We start from the raw sequence: 19,553 nt of genomic DNA, 5'->3' as shown, positions 1-19,553 counted from the left end.
TTAGTCTGTAAAAATCCATATATTAGTTGTATAAGCCACAGAGTTCAAACTGCAAAAAAAGTCCAGAAATTATGGTATATTTCTTTAATTTCTATACTCAAAATAGTAGCAGACAGTAAGAGAAAGTAAGAAAGTATATAATTTGATTTTTTTTTATATACACTTTTTTCACGTCCTAAAAATGTCACAATATACACAACAGGCATGGGTTGAAATTTATTCCTAAAGAAAATTCTCACAAAAAAAAAAAAACAAGAAATTAAATTGAAAGCAGGGAAAAAGCAGCAGTAACCGATTTTGCGACCATATCCAATAACAAAACAATGTTCCAAAAGTAACATGAATTTGCTACAAGCCTGAACAGGACTAAGTGGTGGACTAAGATAAGATTAAGATAATATTAAGATAGTATTTATCATGATATTGCGTGTTTTGTCTTTTGCTGGTATTGGGACTTAAGTGTATTAAGTTTATTGGGACCTAAGTATCATTTTGCATGATGCTAAAATGAAAAGAATAAAGCTACATATTTTGGAATTTTTTGAAAAAACAAGGTTGTCCTTGGCAAAATGCAAGTCACAAACGTGAGAGTGAAAACTGGGGTGTTGACTACAACTAAGTTTGTCCAGGGACAACAAACCGGTCCTCAACAACATTTCACCGCTGGGTACGTTGTGGCTTGTGCGGCATCACGTTGCAAGTGTGCCGCTTGTCTAGGTGAGAATTAGTGTTTACAGGCGAAGGCAGTTCTGTTCTTGATGTACAACGCAGCTGGCTTGCTCAAGGCCCTCCGCTGCACTCAAACACTGTCACGAGTGCTGGCAACAGGACACGGTGTGCCAAACGCCTCCACAAACACTGTTCTGTCTGATCAGGCACAAGCCATTGAATGTGACAGATGCGGTATGATTCATTCAGTGCTTGGACAATCGGATGTTTAGAGAGCCAGCATGAGAGACGCTGCCTTCAGCTCCTGTTGTTGCAGTGCGAGCGGCACCAGAGCTGTTACATGGCTGACCATGGAGTCAGCGACAGATGGAGCCGTCCGGACAATGCCATGTTTCAGCTGTCTTTTCTCTCGCTACTGTCTCTCGCAGGGCATGTAGTCACTGTGACACCATCAGACTCATTTATTGGGTTTGTAATGAAACCAACAGCACAGTATCACTAGCATCTTTGAGGCTCTCAATTCTAGCTAAGAGACAGGTGTTCAAATACTTATTTGCAGCAGTATCATACGAATGGATATAAAAAAAATCATACACTGTGATTTCTGGATTTGACTTTTTAGATTATGTATCTCACAATGGATATGTACCTGTGATGAAAATTATATATATATATATATATATATATATATAACCTGCAATATAACAATGATTATTCGAATAACAGTCATAATAATTATACATATTATATTGTTTCAAGCAGTGTAATATCTACTATATTTCCCCATTGTGTTGCTTTTCTACTGTAAAAACAGAATATTTAACACTGCTTCATTCCTCATCATGTTTTTTCATTTTCTCTCACTGCTAATACAGGGCATACACTGTCCAATTTTGGCTCATTTTTCACTCCTGTGACTCATAATCATTCACATTATTATTGACCCAATGGCTCATTCGTGCGGCTCACATCGTGTAGCATACGTGGTGTAGCGAGAAGTGTTTTACACGTCACGACCACCTCCCAATCGGTCGGATGAAAATCTAATTCTTGTGACCTCTCGTGAGGCTATCGCGCTGTTGATGCTGTGTCACGAGCTCATTTTCCTCAACCTGTCACACTACACATGCGCAAACATACTGAACGTAGTTACGGAAGAACTGACTTTCTTTATTTTTCTTTCTATATTTCTGGGGTGGACTGAAGCTGCTTGGTGGAGGTTTGTGCATGATTTTCCTATTGTAACTTGAATTAACATACTGTTATCTCCCAGCTCATTCCTTGTGAAACGTTTTTGATCAATTTACATTTTACGAGTCAAATGAATAGCGTTTTTATGTGGGTTAGCTTATGAGGTAAGCTTGTTTTTCTTTTCATGTTTTTAGAGTAATTTTTTGAAAATATTGTGGACCTTAATCTATCTAGAGAATTAGCTAAATGTCTGTTATTTATCATTTTCTTCAGCTGGAATGGATTGGCTAAACACAAGACAATGCTGCCAGGGTATTATTATTATTATTCGGCATATTCAACAACTCTCTGAGAAGATACAGATAATGTCTACAATATAGTCACTTAACATGGTATATATTCTTTAAGTCGTAGTTGAATTAACTCGATTTTCACATCAGCTGCTGCCAGCAGGATCAACTGAAGTGAAAAAAAAAAATAAAAAAATTCATGTCATTACCTAATTGCAGTTTGGCACAGCAGCAGTGGTGAGCGTGTATCACATCTGACCTCCATCCGCTCTCCGTCACCCCGTTGCCTGAAGTCACTGTTATAACGCTCCATTGATCCCTTCCTGTTTTTGAGGCTACGTAACTGGCCGACTTTACATAACCAGTTTGAGGTGTTTGGGTGCCGCTCTCTTTTACAGTTTGGATCATGAGTAACGGCGGAGTCCGCAGGCGCTTGGAAAACCTCACATGTCATGTTGCGAACGCACTGATGCCGTCCCGCACATCCGTTTCCCACACACGCCCAGAGTGGCGTGCAGATGCGAAATGCCTCAAGTGAGGAGAAGCAGCACACGGACGAGCTCGACGTCAGCTCATGTTTCCATGTCACGCTCAAGAAGACGCGGCAAGGTGGAAAGAAAAGACTCATTTATCTCACCACCGCTCAACTCTTACACGTCCCCGACGACAACTCGTCTTTCATTGATGGACCTCCCTGACTCCTGACCTTTATTCAGACTTTTTCTTGGCAACTGGAGGACGATTTGTCTCGAGCATTTAACCACTTGATACATCTGTGTTGGATCACTAGGTCATCAAACTTTCCAGGACAAAGAGTCTAGTCACCAGGAAGCCGTTCACTCATCTGAAAGCATATATCAACTAAAACTAAGATTTTAACCCGGCTATTAGCTTGGCGTCTAATGCTCAGTCATTAGTGCATGAGATTGTTAAGCACTTTCATTCCTGCTGGGAGTGAGACAATGAACCAAGTGTGATTTCGTTCTAATCCCCCTCACCCCTCACCCCCCCCCTAACAAGGCGAGTTCGCTAATCAAATTCAGACTGTGCCTCATTAAGAAAGTAATCTCGGGCAAAGCCTGAACTGATAGCGGAAAAGCTGGTCAACCCCAAAATGGCAGCTCTCAGATCCCTTTAGCGAAACCGAAGGCCAGAACACGACCAAATCCACTCCGCAGCCACTGTATTTCATGCATCAATATTTGAGCAAGCACTGTTCCGCCTCCCCTCTGCAACCTGCCGCAACCTTTCCGGTCCGTCCCTCGGTGGGATTTGAGAAATTACAGCGCTCATTTGATGGTTAATCTCTTTTAATAACTCCAACATGTTGTGGTTTACATAACTGGATTAACTGAGATTTGCCGCATTCCCCTCATGTCTTTCACACCGTAATCTACCAAATGATCCCAGAAGAACTTTTTTTAAAACAAGACGTTAGGATCACTCGCCGCGTTAATGCGAGCAACTGAGTTACTTCACAGGTTGATAGAAAGCCCAATACTCCCGCACAGCACTTTTTCTCTATACTCTTCTAGTATTAATACTGTAACAAATTGTGCTATAGCTACACTTATGTACAACTTCTGCTGGCACTTACTAATTCCACTACTGCGGCTCATACTTCTGGTCTTATGTTCAATATTTGTACTCTCTTGCTGCTCTTGCTAAATACGTCTTCACCTTCTACCATACCACTGCTTGCACTTACACCACTATTGCAAATACTACTTCGTCTTTAACAGCAAAAACAAAACTACTCCTACTACTACAACCACTACTGCTTCTTTTGGGGCAGTTGCTACTTAAACCGCTGTAGCACGTTAGTACATTAGTGCATTTTCTACAGTTGCATCTGCCGCTGATGCAACATACTTTACTAGCATTATTCCCTGTGATGTTACTGCCGATTCTAATATTCATCATGTCAGGGAAAACCCCTTTGTACTGCTTCATTTAAAAAAGGCTAATGTGTGAGTAACAAGACAAAACCTTCAAATAAATAAAATTATAATTTGAAAAGAAGAAAACTACCAATGAATTTGGGAATTTACCAAAGACTAAAAACAAAGTACGTAGTACATTGAAGAAAATAGTTGTAGTAACGTCTCTCTCTATATATATCCATGGATCTACTATTACTTCTTAGTACTTGTACTGCCCACAAGTCGGCTCTCCTGGCTCGCATAACCATAGAACTACCACTAAAACCAACCACACGTCTGTAACTAGATTAATTCTAATGTTTTTTTTATCCCGCTACAAATTGTGTTAAAACTCGCTCTACTTTCAGTTCTTATCAGTTATTCTTTTGTTCCACAGTTTCCTACCAAGTACCAGTACTCCTGTATTTACTGCAACAATTCTGAAGTTTTGCTATAAGTGAAGGGATGAAAAGGCTGTTGGTCTGAAAGTCAGCAGATTTAACAAAGCAGCTTACTTGGCCAGCTTCATCTCGATCTGCTGTCGTATTTCCTGCCGTTCCTGATCGCTACGCACTGGGAAGATGTTGCGGTCCTCCAGCTCCTGCTTGCTCGGCCGGTTGCGCAGCTTCACGGCCAGCAGCTCCTTCCTCATCCTGCGCGGCAGCGTCCCTGTTGTTGGCAAATGCACATCTGCTCACTTGCTGCTATTGAATGTTACATCAATTGTGTGACAAACACAAATAAACAGAGCCAAGTACTCAAGTCTTGGGAAGATTCAAAACAGATCAGATCGTCTTCACTGTGAGCAGCCTGCTCTTGCAACGTACCTTTTGAGGTTATAAAATTGACATGGCAAGCAATAATATTATTTAACGGTTTGAAAATGTGGCAGTGGAAGTGAGGTCAAGGTTAATGAGCAAAGCGTTCTGACTGGGCTGGTTGTTCTGTACACTTCAATTTTAATGCATTCTTGAGCGACTTTGGTTTTGTGGCTTAAGTGAAATAGGCTTTACGTCATGCATTCTTTACGATTCCGACCCATGATGATGGTAACAAGAAGAGAAAAAATAGCACTTTTTCATCATGCAAAAATAAATAATAATGATAAAAATGATATTATATAGTGCATCACAATGTAGAAGACGACAAAGATGGTACACTATTTAAAAACCTGTCTGTAAGCGTGGGTCAAAAGAGGTTTAAGTTATATACCATTGGCAGCACGTCATGGCAGCGGATCAGTGAACGCTTAGATTTGAGCAAAGAATTAAAGGGACTTTGATATGGGCTACGGTGCAATGTATATGTACTATTTAATCCATAATATCCACACAGAGGTCTGGCTAATAAACTGAGGAGTACAACACAACAATGGCTTTGATACGGGTCTAATCTTTCGATTGAGATGATGAACTCTGGGGCAGAAACGTGCGGATGGCTTGCACATCTGTCACATCTGCCCTCCCTACATATTCTCCGACTGCTGCTCACCACTGACCCACATGAGCAGCAGAGAATTAGGCCACAGGCAGATGTCTGCAGTCCCTAACACTCCCGGCCACCACAATAAATCTCTAAATGTAACAAAATATCAGCAGAGATTAGGCTGCTTTTATTTACTACTGTGAACAGTGAGAGGCGGATCAGATGGAGAACAGTGTGGCGCGTACCAGAGATCACTGAGTTGTTCCACCGCTCTGGGTCACTCAAGTACTCGTCCAGGCGCCAGTTCTCTTTGTTCTCATCTGAATTCTTTTTGTTCTCGGACTCGCTGGCTGGCTCCTTCTCCGTGCTGGACGTGCGAGAGAGACGGCCGTCAAGCCGGCGTTTTGGAGATGAGCGTGCATCTTTCATCTGAAAACTGAGGTCACACATGCCACTGTTTTGAACCTCTGACAGTTAGATAGGGGTGTTTGAAATGAGCCATTGAGATAAAGAACACAGACATAAGTTGAATGTCAATGACTTCATTTACATACAGTATACACTGGTACCTCGGTTTTCGAACGTCCCGGACTTCGAACAAATCGGAGTTCGAACAAAAATTTAGAGATTTTTTTGCTTCAGATTTCGAACGAAAATCCAGAACCCAAAAAAGCCGGAAGAAACATAATGTGCGCGGACCGATCAGCTGACCCACAACCCGCTTTGTTATTGTGTATAACGCAGCCTCTTTATGCAGACGTCTCCTGTTAGCTACATTTACTGACTGTTTTTTCTTCATATTGAGGTGTAAAACCTTTCCTGTCTCCGCACTGGACCGTGGTAGAGTGTCACAGGGGAGGTGCTCGCTCTCCACACCTCCGAGGCTGGAGCGCTCACTCCAGGGTTTGATGTCCTGTTGTGGGCTGGAGCTGGGACAGGGATGAGGCGAGTCTGGGACAGAGCGTGACTTGGTTTATGACTTTGTCACAGCCAAACTGCACAGAAGCGCACATTCAGAGCTGGACACGCACCGGGCACCTCTTCACTTCTGGAGAGACCTCACTCACTCGGCAACCCCTCCCACATGCAGCGGCCACACACATAGAGGAACAGCCACCTGCAGCAGACACTCTACATTCACTTCTACAAAAGACTATTTTAAGGCTTGGAACACATAATTTCTTTTTCCATTCATTGTAATGGGAAAAATCGATTCCGATTTCGAACAAATCGCTTCTCGAACGGCCGTCTGGAACGGATTGTGATCGAGAACCGAGGTACCACTGTATATTTAACGTGTGATCTTTTTTTACTCAAGAGGTAGCATCTCTTCATAGTTTTGCATTTCTCTCACCTTCATGATTATGTTTGACTTTATTGATGATTGATGTTCAGTAGTGCTCTTACCTTTCTTGTCTGTGTTTGGTGGCCAGTGCTCTGTGCAGTTCCTCGATGATGCAGCTAGGGGGCAGCTGAGAGTGCAGCACCCCAAGATGAGGCGAGGCCGTGGGTGTGGAGATGCGGGCTCTCAGAAGGGATCCGTGGGGTTCTTTGGGCAGAGTGAAGTTCCTGGGTAATGTGGCAGGGGATTTTTTCACTGGCACACGAGGAGGACCTGCTTGGACAGCAGCGAGAGGCACGTGTCGCAAACCTCCAGAGGTTTTGTTTACAGCTGCTCTGGTCTTACCGTCAAGACTGCCTAGCCGAGTGAGAAGCTTGATGGGTGGAGGGGGTGTGCTAGCTCGCCTGTGGGACTTGGCAACCGCGACCTCCTGATTGATCTCAACAGTCTCCACCGTGTGCTTGTCGCAGGACATGCTCAGTGAGGGGCAGTTGGACTCCCCATCCTCACTTTGCACAGGCTCTCCTACCACTTTCAAGTCCTCTGACATATCTTGTGCTGAACACATAGAAATTTGAATATTAACACAGAGAAAAAGCCACACAGTAACAATCACATGGCAGTACATATCAAAACAGTATACACACATATTTAAAATACAATGTAAATTGAGTCAACACGGACTAACAAGAGCGTCTTTTTATTTCGTATATTATTGTTTGTCTCCCTCTAGTGGCTAAACTGTGGCATCGTCAAGTTCTCGACACAGAATTTCAAGGTCAAATAATGAAGTCTAGAAATGCAGTTTGGTTGATTAAACCTGTTTCAGCGTCTTCATCGATCTGATAATGTTATGCTCTCAATAACGCATGGGTTTTGAAGAGAAAACCAGCCCAGTCACTGGCATATGTGATACCTATATCAGCAGCGAGTAAACATCTTCGCCATGTTTACCATTTTAAAGAGACACTAAACTGTCACTAGTTCAAGATGATGATGGAAATTAAGATATTTCCAGCAAAGCAGAGATGCTAGTTTTAATTCTATTTCAAATTCCGATCCCATGCAAACAATTTTGAAGTGACTTCTCAGATTTAAACACCAGATACACTTGGTTTTGACCAGCAATATACAAAATCAGAGATTGAGTACTGTACCTGTCGAGGCATCCACATCACTGCTTAGGTCTTCAGTGGCGCTGGCCAGAGGCGCGATGGGCTCCTCATCCTTATCCTCACCATCCGAATGGGTTGGTGTGTCTGGCACTTGGCCGTTGCTCCCACAGGCCAGGTCTAACTCTGCATGCAAAGTGATAGCAAGTCAGTGCCTTATGAAGCAGTAGGTGAAGTGGCTAGCTGAACTCCGCACCTGCTTCCATCTCGCGTGGCTTCCTCTTGACGGTGTCGTCTCCTTTCGGCCGTAAAGCGGCCTTGTCCACCACTGGACGACAGATCAGTCATCAATTGAATGGTCAGCCAGTGAAAGGTCTGGATCACTGAATCAAACTTACTTGTTGAGGGCTTTAATTTTTCGTTTTTCTTTTTCCGCCATTTCCACGGTTTAAAAATCCGCCCCAGACTGGCCAACTTGCTGTTTCGTCTGACGGGTGGCGTGCGAACTCCCGAGACCAGGCAACCTGAGTGCAGCGCCCTCTGCTGGTCCATCATGTCTACAAGGAAACACGCAGAAATTCAAATGACGCACGACAAAAAAAGATGACATACAGACAGATCCCGGCAGTGCAATCGGAAAAACATTCACTCTCAGGAAGCACCACGATTAGTATGGCGCATGTGGGTCAGTGCCTTCAAATGCTTTCAGCCTAAATTCAGAGAAAAAGCGAGCAGCGAGGAAGACAGAGAATTGCATTGTTTCTGTGTGACTCACATGGTTTGAGGGCAGCCAGATCTTTCCGCCGTCAAACACACGCACAACGGAACACATCAAAAAACACCTCTTGGACGACCAATGTGGACCGAATGAAATGTGACTTTATTTGGAGGGGAAGGCAGAGAGTTCTGACAGGGATTTAACTCTCTCCTTACATCCGTAACAGCCGCTTGTTTACTCATCTCGACACAAGACATCATGTTCCGTGTCAGCTAACCTTCATTGCTAGCTAAATCATCAGCTTTCAAAATAGATGTGGCCTCGCAGAAATGTCGGACCTGCTCTGCTAGTCAGTACTAAGCATACGAATTTGGACTTCAATTTAAAGAAATGACCAACACGACACTTGGATAAACGGTAATGCTATTTGCAGATGTACTTGGACACTGCAGTGACTCAATCTCTGTCCATTATCAATTCATTTCTGATCAGATTAAGATCAGGAGTATTTCCAGGCCGCAACACAATCTGTTGACAGATTGGTGAATCTTGAATCTATGAATTTATTTTCGCTTCAATGAATACATTATATGTGACAAAGCCAATTTATCATCTGTTTCAAACATTACCGTCACTGATCACATGCTTCATCCGGTCTTTACGTTGATATTGCTGTTCACCTATACATCCAACAGGGGGAGCAGTTCGGAGTCAAATGTTTATGACGACAAGAAACTCCCAAACCAACATGGCGACTGTGGAAGACGTATTGATCGTATACCTCTTGCACAAAAGAGGAAAACAAAGACAGCGTTGTGGGAGGCGGTGGTTGGTGAGGCTGTTAAATATATCGCGACTGGAGGACGGAGAATTTCCGCCATTGTTATGTGTTCTTTGTGTCTCATAAGAGCTGCTTATCGGGGAGTAACAGCAACACTGCCCCCTATGGTTTCCGGTGGCACTGCTCCGTTTGGCCTGTATCCGTAAGCTTTGTGGAAACATCTCATGTGTCATAAGAGGACGCAGAAAAATGGATGATAGGATGACCTAAATGTACCTGCAGACATATAAACATTAATGTCGTCTGACATTTTCATATCAGCGTCATCTTATTCAGTGAAATCTTCTCTCTTTTGGACCCCTCAAACTCACCACACTGAAGACTAAGGCTGTGGAGTGGTGTTAAGTCTACGACTAGATGACCGTGATCAACATAGCAGCTGACACAAGGAGAAGGAGAATGAGGAGAGGCTCCTCAGAGAGAGGACATAAATAGATACTCCTCCACAGTCTGGCTCTGACAACAAGCAAACACCTCAGGGAGCCCACAGCTGAGCTGTGGGTGGCTCGGGGAGCGCTCGTGGAAATAGTCCCTCCACAGCCTTTAAACTGACATTATCTGCTGAAGAGAACAGTTGCACCAGAGGATGTATGCCTTTCATGATGTCTGACGCAAGTACTGTGAAGAACATACATTCTTTAGGAAGGCTGTTTAACGAAGAAGGCTGACAGCAGACGAACCAAATGTACACTTCATTTTGGGTGTAAAAATGTGGAGCACACTAACAAATGTGGAGATGGGCCATTCATGAGAACCTTGGACCCGGACTTGACCTGTGGTCCTCGCGTTGCCTCATTGCTTCCAAAACGACGTGACTTGAATAAAGCTAACTCCGGTAATTGACACAAACCTGTTGACAAACACTTCAAATCTTCGTTGATATTACTTGCGACTTCCTCCCGTTTGCTTACAGAGTTGGTACCTCCGGTTAGGACACTAGGTGGCGCCATTGTTTCACCCAGTAATGGCGACCTAGCATCCGCATCATAAGGGGAAATGGAGTTTTATTGACTTTTTTAGTGTACACAGAATGAGAACAGCATTTCCTTTTTCATGGACGCCTTTTTGACAAAGCATAGCTTCGTATGTTTGTTAATTTCATGTAGCACCGAGGAAACTGTCTTCCCTCTGTGTTCTTGTGCTGATTCATTAATTGAGACGGTGATTTGGAATGACAAGTAAATGTGGCTGTTTGCAGTATCTGATAAATAAAACAGTATTTATCAGCTAAACACAAACTGACAAGCTGATTCTGAACCCACGTTCCCCGAGCTGGGAAATAAACATCGCACACTGTTCCTTTCCAAGCAGGTTCTATATTTACACTGATCTCCAGCACAGACACAGGCGGCTATGTCAGCAACTGTTCAGCATGGAGAAGTTCACAGAGGTTTTTCACACACTGGTGGGAGCTGGAGATTATTCGGGCTGATTCATCTGCCCACAGAAGCACCATTTTATAAGTCCCCAGTGGAAAAGTTTCTGTATCTGTGGGTTGGACTGTGTGACCAACAGTGCTGTGGCGTTCTTTGCCTCCTTGTTATAAGGCTATAGAGTGTGGCGAGAAGGTCAACCTCTAATTTTGAGAGTCAATGATCACAACAAATAGTGCAGAAGTAAATTCATATTCCTTTCCATTTGCCCTTTCCCTGGTTGCACTATGTTACGGCCGGACCCTGTATACTGTATTTGGGCTGTGGACACCCTGGACAGATCACTAGAACGCAGAGATAAGTCAGAATGGAAGCTAATTTTGAGTAAAAATACATTTTTGGATTAGAAACATGATATACCTGCCTCCAAAACTATATGAAATCATAAATAACATTAATTAACAGCACTGTTTTCATAATATAAACCTTTATAAATTATAAAACGTATGTTATATTTTGCATTGGCATTAGGTAAATAATACTTTGTGGTTCTAAGTCTGAATAAATGTGTAATATCAGTGTGTGAATCCAGCTCTGTCCACAACCCCCAGCAGGTCAGCAGCCAGTGGAACGACTGCATGCGAAGGATGTTGTGAAGAATTCAGGTCAAGCGTGCGGTAAGTAACTGTGGCGCTGAGGGTCAGGGCTGCCGTTGCCATGGTAACCACGCTGGATGCTGCAGAGAATCACCACGGCATGAGAAATAGGGAGTTGCTGGGCGGACGGGAGAAGGATGGAGGGATGCAGCCAATGGGCGGCCGGTGTGTAATGATGCGTAATGCAAGTGACACAGCCACTGTATTTTTAATTTGCAAGTTAGAATGAAATATTTATTTCAGCAAGAATGTGTTGCTATGCAAATGCGTCGGTGAAATTCGAAGTGAAATGGCTGAAACATGTTATCAACGTTAGAGGAAAGTGAAAAGTCAAACAACAAACAAAAGTCTAATTATTTTTACAATAATAATAATAATAATAAAATAACACCAGAAATTATTTGAAGTAGTTTTTAAGTATTTGATATGACTAAACAACAGCGTTATTTACTTTAAATAGTTCAAGTCAGGACTCCTTTGACACACATTTATGACGAGTTCACACGAGAAAACACTCAAACATACCTCTTGTCAACATCAAACTATGTCAGTTAAAGTCATTTTCTAGCGCAAACTTACTTGTTTTGTGGATTTTATACGGCTGGGTCCCTCGTAAACTCGCTGCTCACTTCATGCAGCCCGGGTCAGAAGTGTGATATATTCCCAAAATGTGGCAGAAAACAAGCCAAATACGGTTAAAAAAAAATATTTTAAAGAGCTCTTTAAGCGGCGATAGTAGCGACTGGAGTGAGAATGGAGGCGGGCGGATTACATCCTTCGCTGGCTACGAGGATGATGAACCAAGCGTTCCCGCCCCTCCCGGCGGAAGAGGAGGGCAACATAAATGATACACACCCGCGAACTTATATGTGCCGGTGGCAGATTTAATACAACAACTCTTATTGTATATATACATTTCAGGCTGTCAAGAGGTAAAGTAGAACGCTAGTCATACGTCGTTTCTGACACCGTATCAGAAGCACTACTTTAATTGAAGTTTCAAAGGACAGAAAAACAATGCAGACCTGGATAATGCAAAAATATTTTATGTTTCTATAATCACATCTACACTGTCTACTGAACATGAACGTCTCTAGCAAGTGAACGTGTCACTCAATAGAAATTGCTAATAATATCTAACATTTTCACATGTTAATACTGGCCATAGACTCACTGATCAATGGACCATTAATAAAGTACCCCCTCTTTGGACTGTGGTGTCCGAAGGGTTCGCAAAAAAACAAAAAACACTTGTTTGTCAAATATCTTGAAGGCACAAGAGATATTTCAAGTATATCTTTCCAATTTATACTGAATAAATCATATTATACATCATTGATAAAGGCAAATTGAAAGTACAGTGGTACCTCGGTTTTCGAACGTCTTGGACTTCGAACAAATATTTTGAGATTTTTTTGCTTCGGATTTCGAACGAAAATCCAGAACTCGAACGCCCTGAAAAAAGCCGGAAGAAACATAACGTGCGTGGACCGATCAGCTGACCCACGACGCTCTTTGTTATTGTGTATAACGCAGCCTCTGTATGCAGACGTGTCCCGTTAGCTCCATTTACTGACTGTTTTTTCTTCATACTGAGGTCTAAAACCTTTCCTGTCTCCGCACTGGACCGTGGTAGAGTGTCACAGGGGAGGTGCTCGCTCTCCACACCTCCACTCCAGGGTTTGATGTCCTGTTGTGGGCTGGAGCTGGGACAGTGATGAGGCGAGTCTGGGACAGAGCGTGACTTGGTTTATGACTTTGTCACAGCCAAACTGCACAGAAGCGCACATTCAGAGCTGGACACGCACCGGGCACCTCTTCACTTCTGGAGAGACGTCACTCACTCGGCAACCCCTCCCACATGCAGCGGCCACACACATAGAGGAACAGCGCACCTGCAGCAGACACTCTACATTCACTCCTACAAAAGACTATTTTAAGGCTTGGAACGCATTAGTTCTTTTTCCATTCATTGTAATGGGAAAATCGATTCAGGTTTCGAACAATTTGCTTCTCGGACGGCCGCCTGGAACGGATTGTGGTCGAGAACCGAGGTACCAATGTACCATTGAAATGTATTTGAAGATGTATAAAAATCATCAAACTATTGCTTGATGGGAGCAGGGACATTTCTACACTTGCCCTTAAGAAATAAATAAGAATAAAATGCCATAGTTACTGACACATTACAGACAATGTAAGTTTGTAAAAGGAAATAAATACTTGTGTTAAAAGTGCATCTTTACATTACTGACACAATGAAACATAGTGTTGGTGTCGCCACAAACTGAATCAGATTCATACACTGTCACCGTTTGTAGAGGACTTACTATCAATTATTCAGATAACATCACTTGCAGTGTAAACAAAACTTTTGTGGTTTTGGATCGATCTTCTCGTGGCCACTAAAACATTGATAGCAGGAAGGACGGAGCATGTCAGAGATGATAAAAGTCAACAGCACAGTCTCTCCTCAGGGACACACGAGTCAGTGAAAGGAGTGTCGGCACAGCTGCAGGCTTGAACGCGAGTCTCTGTTCAATATTTACAAGCGCTCATTAATATCGCAGAGCACAGAAGGTCGTCGGGAAAACTGCCCACATGAATGGCTCGTTGTTCATAAACTAGGCTCAAAATAAAGAAAAGACCAAGTGACAATAGATGAATGAAAGACAGCGCAGAAGAAGAAGCACTTGTCACTGAAGAGTCTTCACTGAGAGACAGACAAAACCCCACCAACCGTTGGTCATCGACCCACTGTCCAGACGATGTGTAAATCCAAGTGTTTTGTCTTTCATATATTTTCTTGTATGTGTTTACATTTAGTTGCGATGGATTGAATATTTACGAGGAACTATATCCTTAAAGTCCATCGGCCAACATGAGTTCAGCGACCTCCCAACGAGTCGTGCTCCCGCCTCCTGCAACTTCCTGCCGCGCCTGTCACAGCTCATCGCTCTCACATGGCCGGTGACCTTAAAGACATTTCTGAGGGATAAATCTCAACTATTACAGCCTCTGTATGCAAATGTTGCTTTAATTAAATGTCTCACTTCAATGAACTAAGTACCATAGGGTCATACGTTGAACAACAGTACACAAGAAAGGTCACTGATTCAACGGCCGTCTTTGAAATGCAACTCATTCCGTCAGATAAGAAACGAATGTAGGTTTGTGGTGTGTGCTGTGGGAATACACATGTTCACATCTGCTTGTGTGCGCCACAGATGCTCTGCAGCTTGAAACAGCGAGGAAGCCCAGAGCAATCCAACTCAAGTTGGATTTGAACCTGCTTTACTCACAACCTGCGATGCAAGTTTAGTTGAGTAGGGGTCTAAAATACCCATGCTTTCACAAGGAAAACGATAATCGCCATAATCCCCCGATGGCTTGAATGTCTTATTATTAATAATGATGATAATACATACATAGTCAATTCACCAGTGCTTAGTCCTGTTCAGGGTTGCGGGGAGTCGCTGGAGCCTCTCCCAGCAGTCAATAAGCGAGAGGCGGGAATACACCCTGGACAGGTCGCAAGTCCATTGCAGGGCACACATACTCACACCATTCACACACACACACACGCATGCACCTGGGGTCACTGTCAGAGTGTCCAATTAACCTAGTGAACATGTCTTTGGGTTGTGGGAGGAAACCGGAGAAAAATAAATAAATAAATAATAATAATAATAATCCTCACTCCCATGGTGTGAAATATTGATGCTGGGAAAGGGGACTTTTGCGTCTTTCAACTGGCGTCAAAGGCATCCTTCAGTCTTGCATGTCGACGTTTTAGACTTTAGAATCTGCGACATATCCCCATGCTGAGGGCAGTGCTTCATGTATAAGAAAGATGGTGGTTGGGGTGAAGGAAAGCATGTTCAAAATCAATCTATATCTCAAACTTGTGGCCTTCAGGCCATTTGTGGCACTCAGGATACAGTTTTGTGGCCCAATTTTAGCCTGGGAGCCCCTCCTCTTTGTCCAGCGTCAGATGTTCAGAAACTGTACAAGTGAATGCCAATGTATGACATTTAAGTTTTACCTTGAAAGCTCCTTTTATTATTCTTCAAAAACCACCAAATCGCTCAAATATTATTGATGTTAATGTCTTAAAAAAAACACTGCAATTATTACCACATCTGATCGACCAGATGACAAAATATCTGGTCAAAAGACCTTTTAGACCAGGCATTTGTGGTCTTTTTTACAGGACCCTGTTCCAACAATACCAACAATAATTCTCGTAATGTAAATAAATAACAATATCACTTGAATGTACATTGACAATCGGCAAAGTTACAAGACTGTTTCATGACTGCAGAAGAAAACGAGTTATACCTTCAGCAAAAAAAGAGCCCCTAGACTGACAATCCATATTGTTGCAAATGCATCCAGGGCTGTGTTGCAGGGAAACAACTTCTGCAACAAGATCCACCATTGTCATACAAAAACGTCAGAGAAATTCAACTTTTTTTTTTTCTCTTGGGGCAGCCTCCTGCACCGTATCCTGCTGTTACCATCCTCCCTAGTCCTGAATCCTCATTGGTTGTCTTCCTCTTCTACTTTTTCCTGGTGTCTCCATCTCTGACATCTCGAATCTTACCTCATCATGTGTCTGCAAGCTTGTCCACAAGCCTCTCTACGATGCTAATTTCTGTTATGTTAGTTCTGATGGAGTCCCACAAGTCAGCCTCGCAAATAGCAGATCACATTGCTCACAATTTTTCCTCTACTGTACGCAAAACACAATCACTTCCTCAAGTACAGATTTATTTCAAATAAATAACACAGGCTTCACTGAGTTCTTTCTAACGTTTTTCAGGTTAAGCCTGGAGAGATGTGTGGCATCAGCTTTTACTGCAATGTGGGAGAAAATGATGCGGTAATTTTCTGTACATAACTCCAATGCTGAGTCATTCAGCTTCAGCTGCAGCGCTGACCGTGTGCAGCAGAGTCCCAGCAACAAAACAGACTTTGGGGGAGACACTGCTTTAAAACGTGAGCTGCACAACAATTAGCAAGCGGGATTCCTCTGGAGAGGCTGTTTCAAGGTTGCTCTGGAGCCAGACAACTGCACTTCTGCAACAGGCAGGGGCTCCAACTCCATCACAGGTTCAACTGAGTGTCCAGTAATGGTGTCAAACGAAACTGAACATTTGTCTAAACTTTAAAAACATACAGACTGAGGTGCGGAGAAAAAGAAAATGCGCAGCTTCTGTTATGACTCATATCGAGATGTAGTCACGACATAGCTTGTTATGGATTTTCCTCCGTATGGATCCCGGTGTTAAAGACAGGAATACTAAGAACCTGACTCAAAGATAAATATATGATATCGATTATGTTCATTTTCAATGGTGTAGCTCAGTCAATAGAGTCAACATACAATAATCTTGAGCATTTTACTTGCTTCTTCATTTACGTTTTAAGGCATGTGGCAGCGTCTCAGGAAGAAGAGTGTGATGAAACCCTTTAAAAGTCGACTACACGTGCGTCTGGGTGCAGATTAGTTTTAATTCTAAAGAGCTATACAGATGTTCAGACCCTCAGTTCCAAAAGCCTGATTCCTGCTGCTGCCTTCGCCCCTCCTCCCACTCCTCATCATTATTTTCGCCGAGCAGTCCAAGTGATCCCTGCATGTCTACCCGAGGGCATGTTTTATTTATAACTGGCAAAAAGAAGCAGGATTTCTTCATCTGGTGATGAAACGTTCGCTGTTATCGGTCAGACGCATTTTCCTGCGAGGTCTATTGAACTATATTAGCCATCTGGCTAGCGTTAGTGTGTTTGTGGGATGTGACGCGGATGTGACCGCGTGTGCAGCCGTGTTCTCATGTGCAACATATTGCTTTTACTCAGCTCTGAAAGGAATTAGGTCAGCACATGAAACATTCATAAAAGATCCTTAATGTGTAAACGGCAAACGGCTTAAGTCAAGTGCCTTCTTTATGTGCCAAGCTCAGTCATCGGGTAGATTACACTCTGCCTGGAAAATCTTGATCTGTTTCTTAAAATACACCTCTGGACTCAAGTATTTCAGATGGAAAACACTGGAAACTAAAAGGTGAAGGCTGCCTAGTTTCTCACATTCAAATGCATTCAAGTGTAGAGTATATTTCCAGGGAAAAATGTGCGTTGGCTGCGGAAATAAATACCAGAAATGTATCTCTTTCATGTACCTCCTCGCCGCTTCAGTTCAGGGAAGTAATTCGGAGCTGTGTAGTGGAGATGCTACTGTAAGTGACGGGGTTGTTGTTTGTGGCCCAGATATTAGTGTACGTTGCTTATGTGGGTGTTGGTTGTGGGGGAGGGGGTGGTGGTCCAAAACTGGTCTGCAGATCACATTATACATTCAGGGCGTGGGTGTTTTTTTTGATGGGTCATTATGAGAAGGATTGGGAAATGTAACCCTGTCCCAAACACATTTATCCTCTGAACCTTCAAGCAACATCTTCAACCATACATGGTGATACAATACTCAAAACGATGCTGTACGATATGCTGCAGTACTGTAAATACGGCATTATATTGTAATACTTGTCAACAAGAGCTATTATTTACAGGGACAAAAACACATAATATAGAAAGCTAACAGTACTATAACTGTCTCAGCAGCGTCCCCTCGTTCTCTGTTAGCTGTTAACTGTGATGCCACATTGGTGCAGCACCGAGATAGTTGGTTTCTTGTGCTCTGTGAGTACTGGACTCTGGCATGGCATGTCTTAAAAACAACAGTACTCTTGTTTTTGCCGAGGTGCTGGTCAAGCCCTCAACCACCGAAGTGGCTAGCTATCTCTGACATTCCGAACCAGGCTGGACCACTCGCAAGAGTTCTTTGTCTATTCCAAGGTGCTGAAGGAGGAAAGGTGTTTCATGACACAGTACTGAAGGGTAGATGAGGTTTCAATACTCAGTGTACTGATTTTCAGAGACCACCAGATGGAACTGTCTGCGGTAAAATGCAAATTCAATGAAACATCTCAGCATTTCTAAACCAACAGCGCCATCTAGTGGCATCTGAAAGTTAGGACACTGTTTCATCAACCCTGTATTATTGTTTCATGAGACCACGTCTGCCCACCACTAGTGTCCGTAAGCCTTAATACAACTCAAAAACACATCAGAAAGTAAAGTAAATATTGATGTAGTGTGCTGAAAATATTAATACAGCACTACAGTGATATTTGAGTGAATCAATATTTTCTTACACCCTACTTCAAACACTTCAACAACTGGGCCTCAAGTCAAACATTTGTGGCCTCAAATCCTAGTCTTCATGGGACAACTTGCACCGTTCAGTAGTTGTCTACTCTGCAGGATATTCCCAAGGATGGACTGGGAACCTGTCCAGGGTGTCCCGCAATTGTCGCCCACTAAACCCTGGATTGTCTTGCCAGATCATGTAATACCAATAAAGTGGAAGAAAACACGACGACACGAAACAAGACGTACTGTACAAAACAGGTGAGGGGAACAGTGTGTTCCATCTGGCATCTGACAAAAATAAAAAAAAGAGTCTTGATCATATTGTTGCTCACTTCCTGACTTACATCAAAAAGGACTGAACAAGGATTGGGGTGACGCTAATCCATGCTACATTAACCTCATATATCGTAAGGCTAGTGGATTACTGCTCATCTGCCTGATCTGTCTGAAATCGGAAACACCCGGCATTAGGCCCCCGAAATGTCAGATTAGTTGACAGCTAAGCTTGTCATACTGTACGTTAGCCTGAATGTGATAGTTGGTTTTCTGGCAGGAAAGAGTTACTTGTTCTTTAATGGTCAGATTAACTGTGACCACTAAGAGGTTTTTCAAACACAGCTAATTTGAGAGCAAGACAAAACAATAGCTTGATACAAGCCACACCCTCAGCTGGGGCTACATCTGTTGTCATCTTGCCTTTTATGGGTATTATATCGCATTCAGTTACACCCATGATGTGTTTAGTATTCTGACCTGTACTGTTGGTGAAAATACAACAAAGCTCTTTAAGCATTCAACTATGCTC

General features: G+C 42.9%; 2 protein-coding genes across 6 annotated transcripts in view; one reads left to right on the top strand and one right to left on the bottom strand.

The window, feature by feature from the left end:
- The window catches only part of LOC128760025 (deleted in malignant brain tumors 1 protein-like), a 67,147-nt gene that overhangs the window by 15,178 nt on the left and 32,416 nt on the right, over nucleotides 1-19,553 (top strand). The window lies entirely within an intron of this gene.
- phactr3b (phosphatase and actin regulator 3b) overlaps nucleotides 1-19,553 on the bottom strand; it is a 34,439-nt gene that overhangs the window by 12,158 nt on the left and 2,728 nt on the right. Inside the window, exons 2-8 of one of the 5 annotated variants that reach the window (XM_053866920.1) lie at nucleotides 8,350-8,508; nucleotides 8,208-8,279; nucleotides 7,997-8,137; nucleotides 7,185-7,397; nucleotides 6,905-7,112; nucleotides 5,743-5,864; nucleotides 4,588-4,741 (exon numbers count right to left, since the gene is read on the bottom strand). In XM_053866920.1, the coding sequence (XP_053722895.1) occupies nucleotides 4,588-4,741; nucleotides 5,743-5,864; nucleotides 6,905-7,112; nucleotides 7,185-7,397; nucleotides 7,997-8,137; nucleotides 8,208-8,279; nucleotides 8,350-8,508 (1,069 nt within the window). Of the gene's footprint in view, nucleotides 1-4,587; nucleotides 4,742-5,742; nucleotides 5,934-6,904; nucleotides 7,398-7,996; nucleotides 8,138-8,207; nucleotides 8,280-8,349; nucleotides 8,509-8,726; nucleotides 9,608-12,118; nucleotides 12,591-19,553 lie in introns of those variants that run through there. The other 4 variants (XM_053866917.1, XM_053866918.1, XM_053866919.1 and 1 more) reach the window with 4 other exon arrangements.

Source organism: Synchiropus splendidus, chromosome 6, assembly GCF_027744825.2.
Source record: "Synchiropus splendidus isolate RoL2022-P1 chromosome 6, RoL_Sspl_1.0, whole genome shotgun sequence".
NCBI classification, from domain to species: Eukaryota; Metazoa; Chordata; class Actinopteri; order Syngnathiformes; family Callionymidae; genus Synchiropus; species Synchiropus splendidus.
Note: the sequence above shows the minus strand (reverse complement) of the source record. Positions and strands in the feature narration are given on the sequence as shown.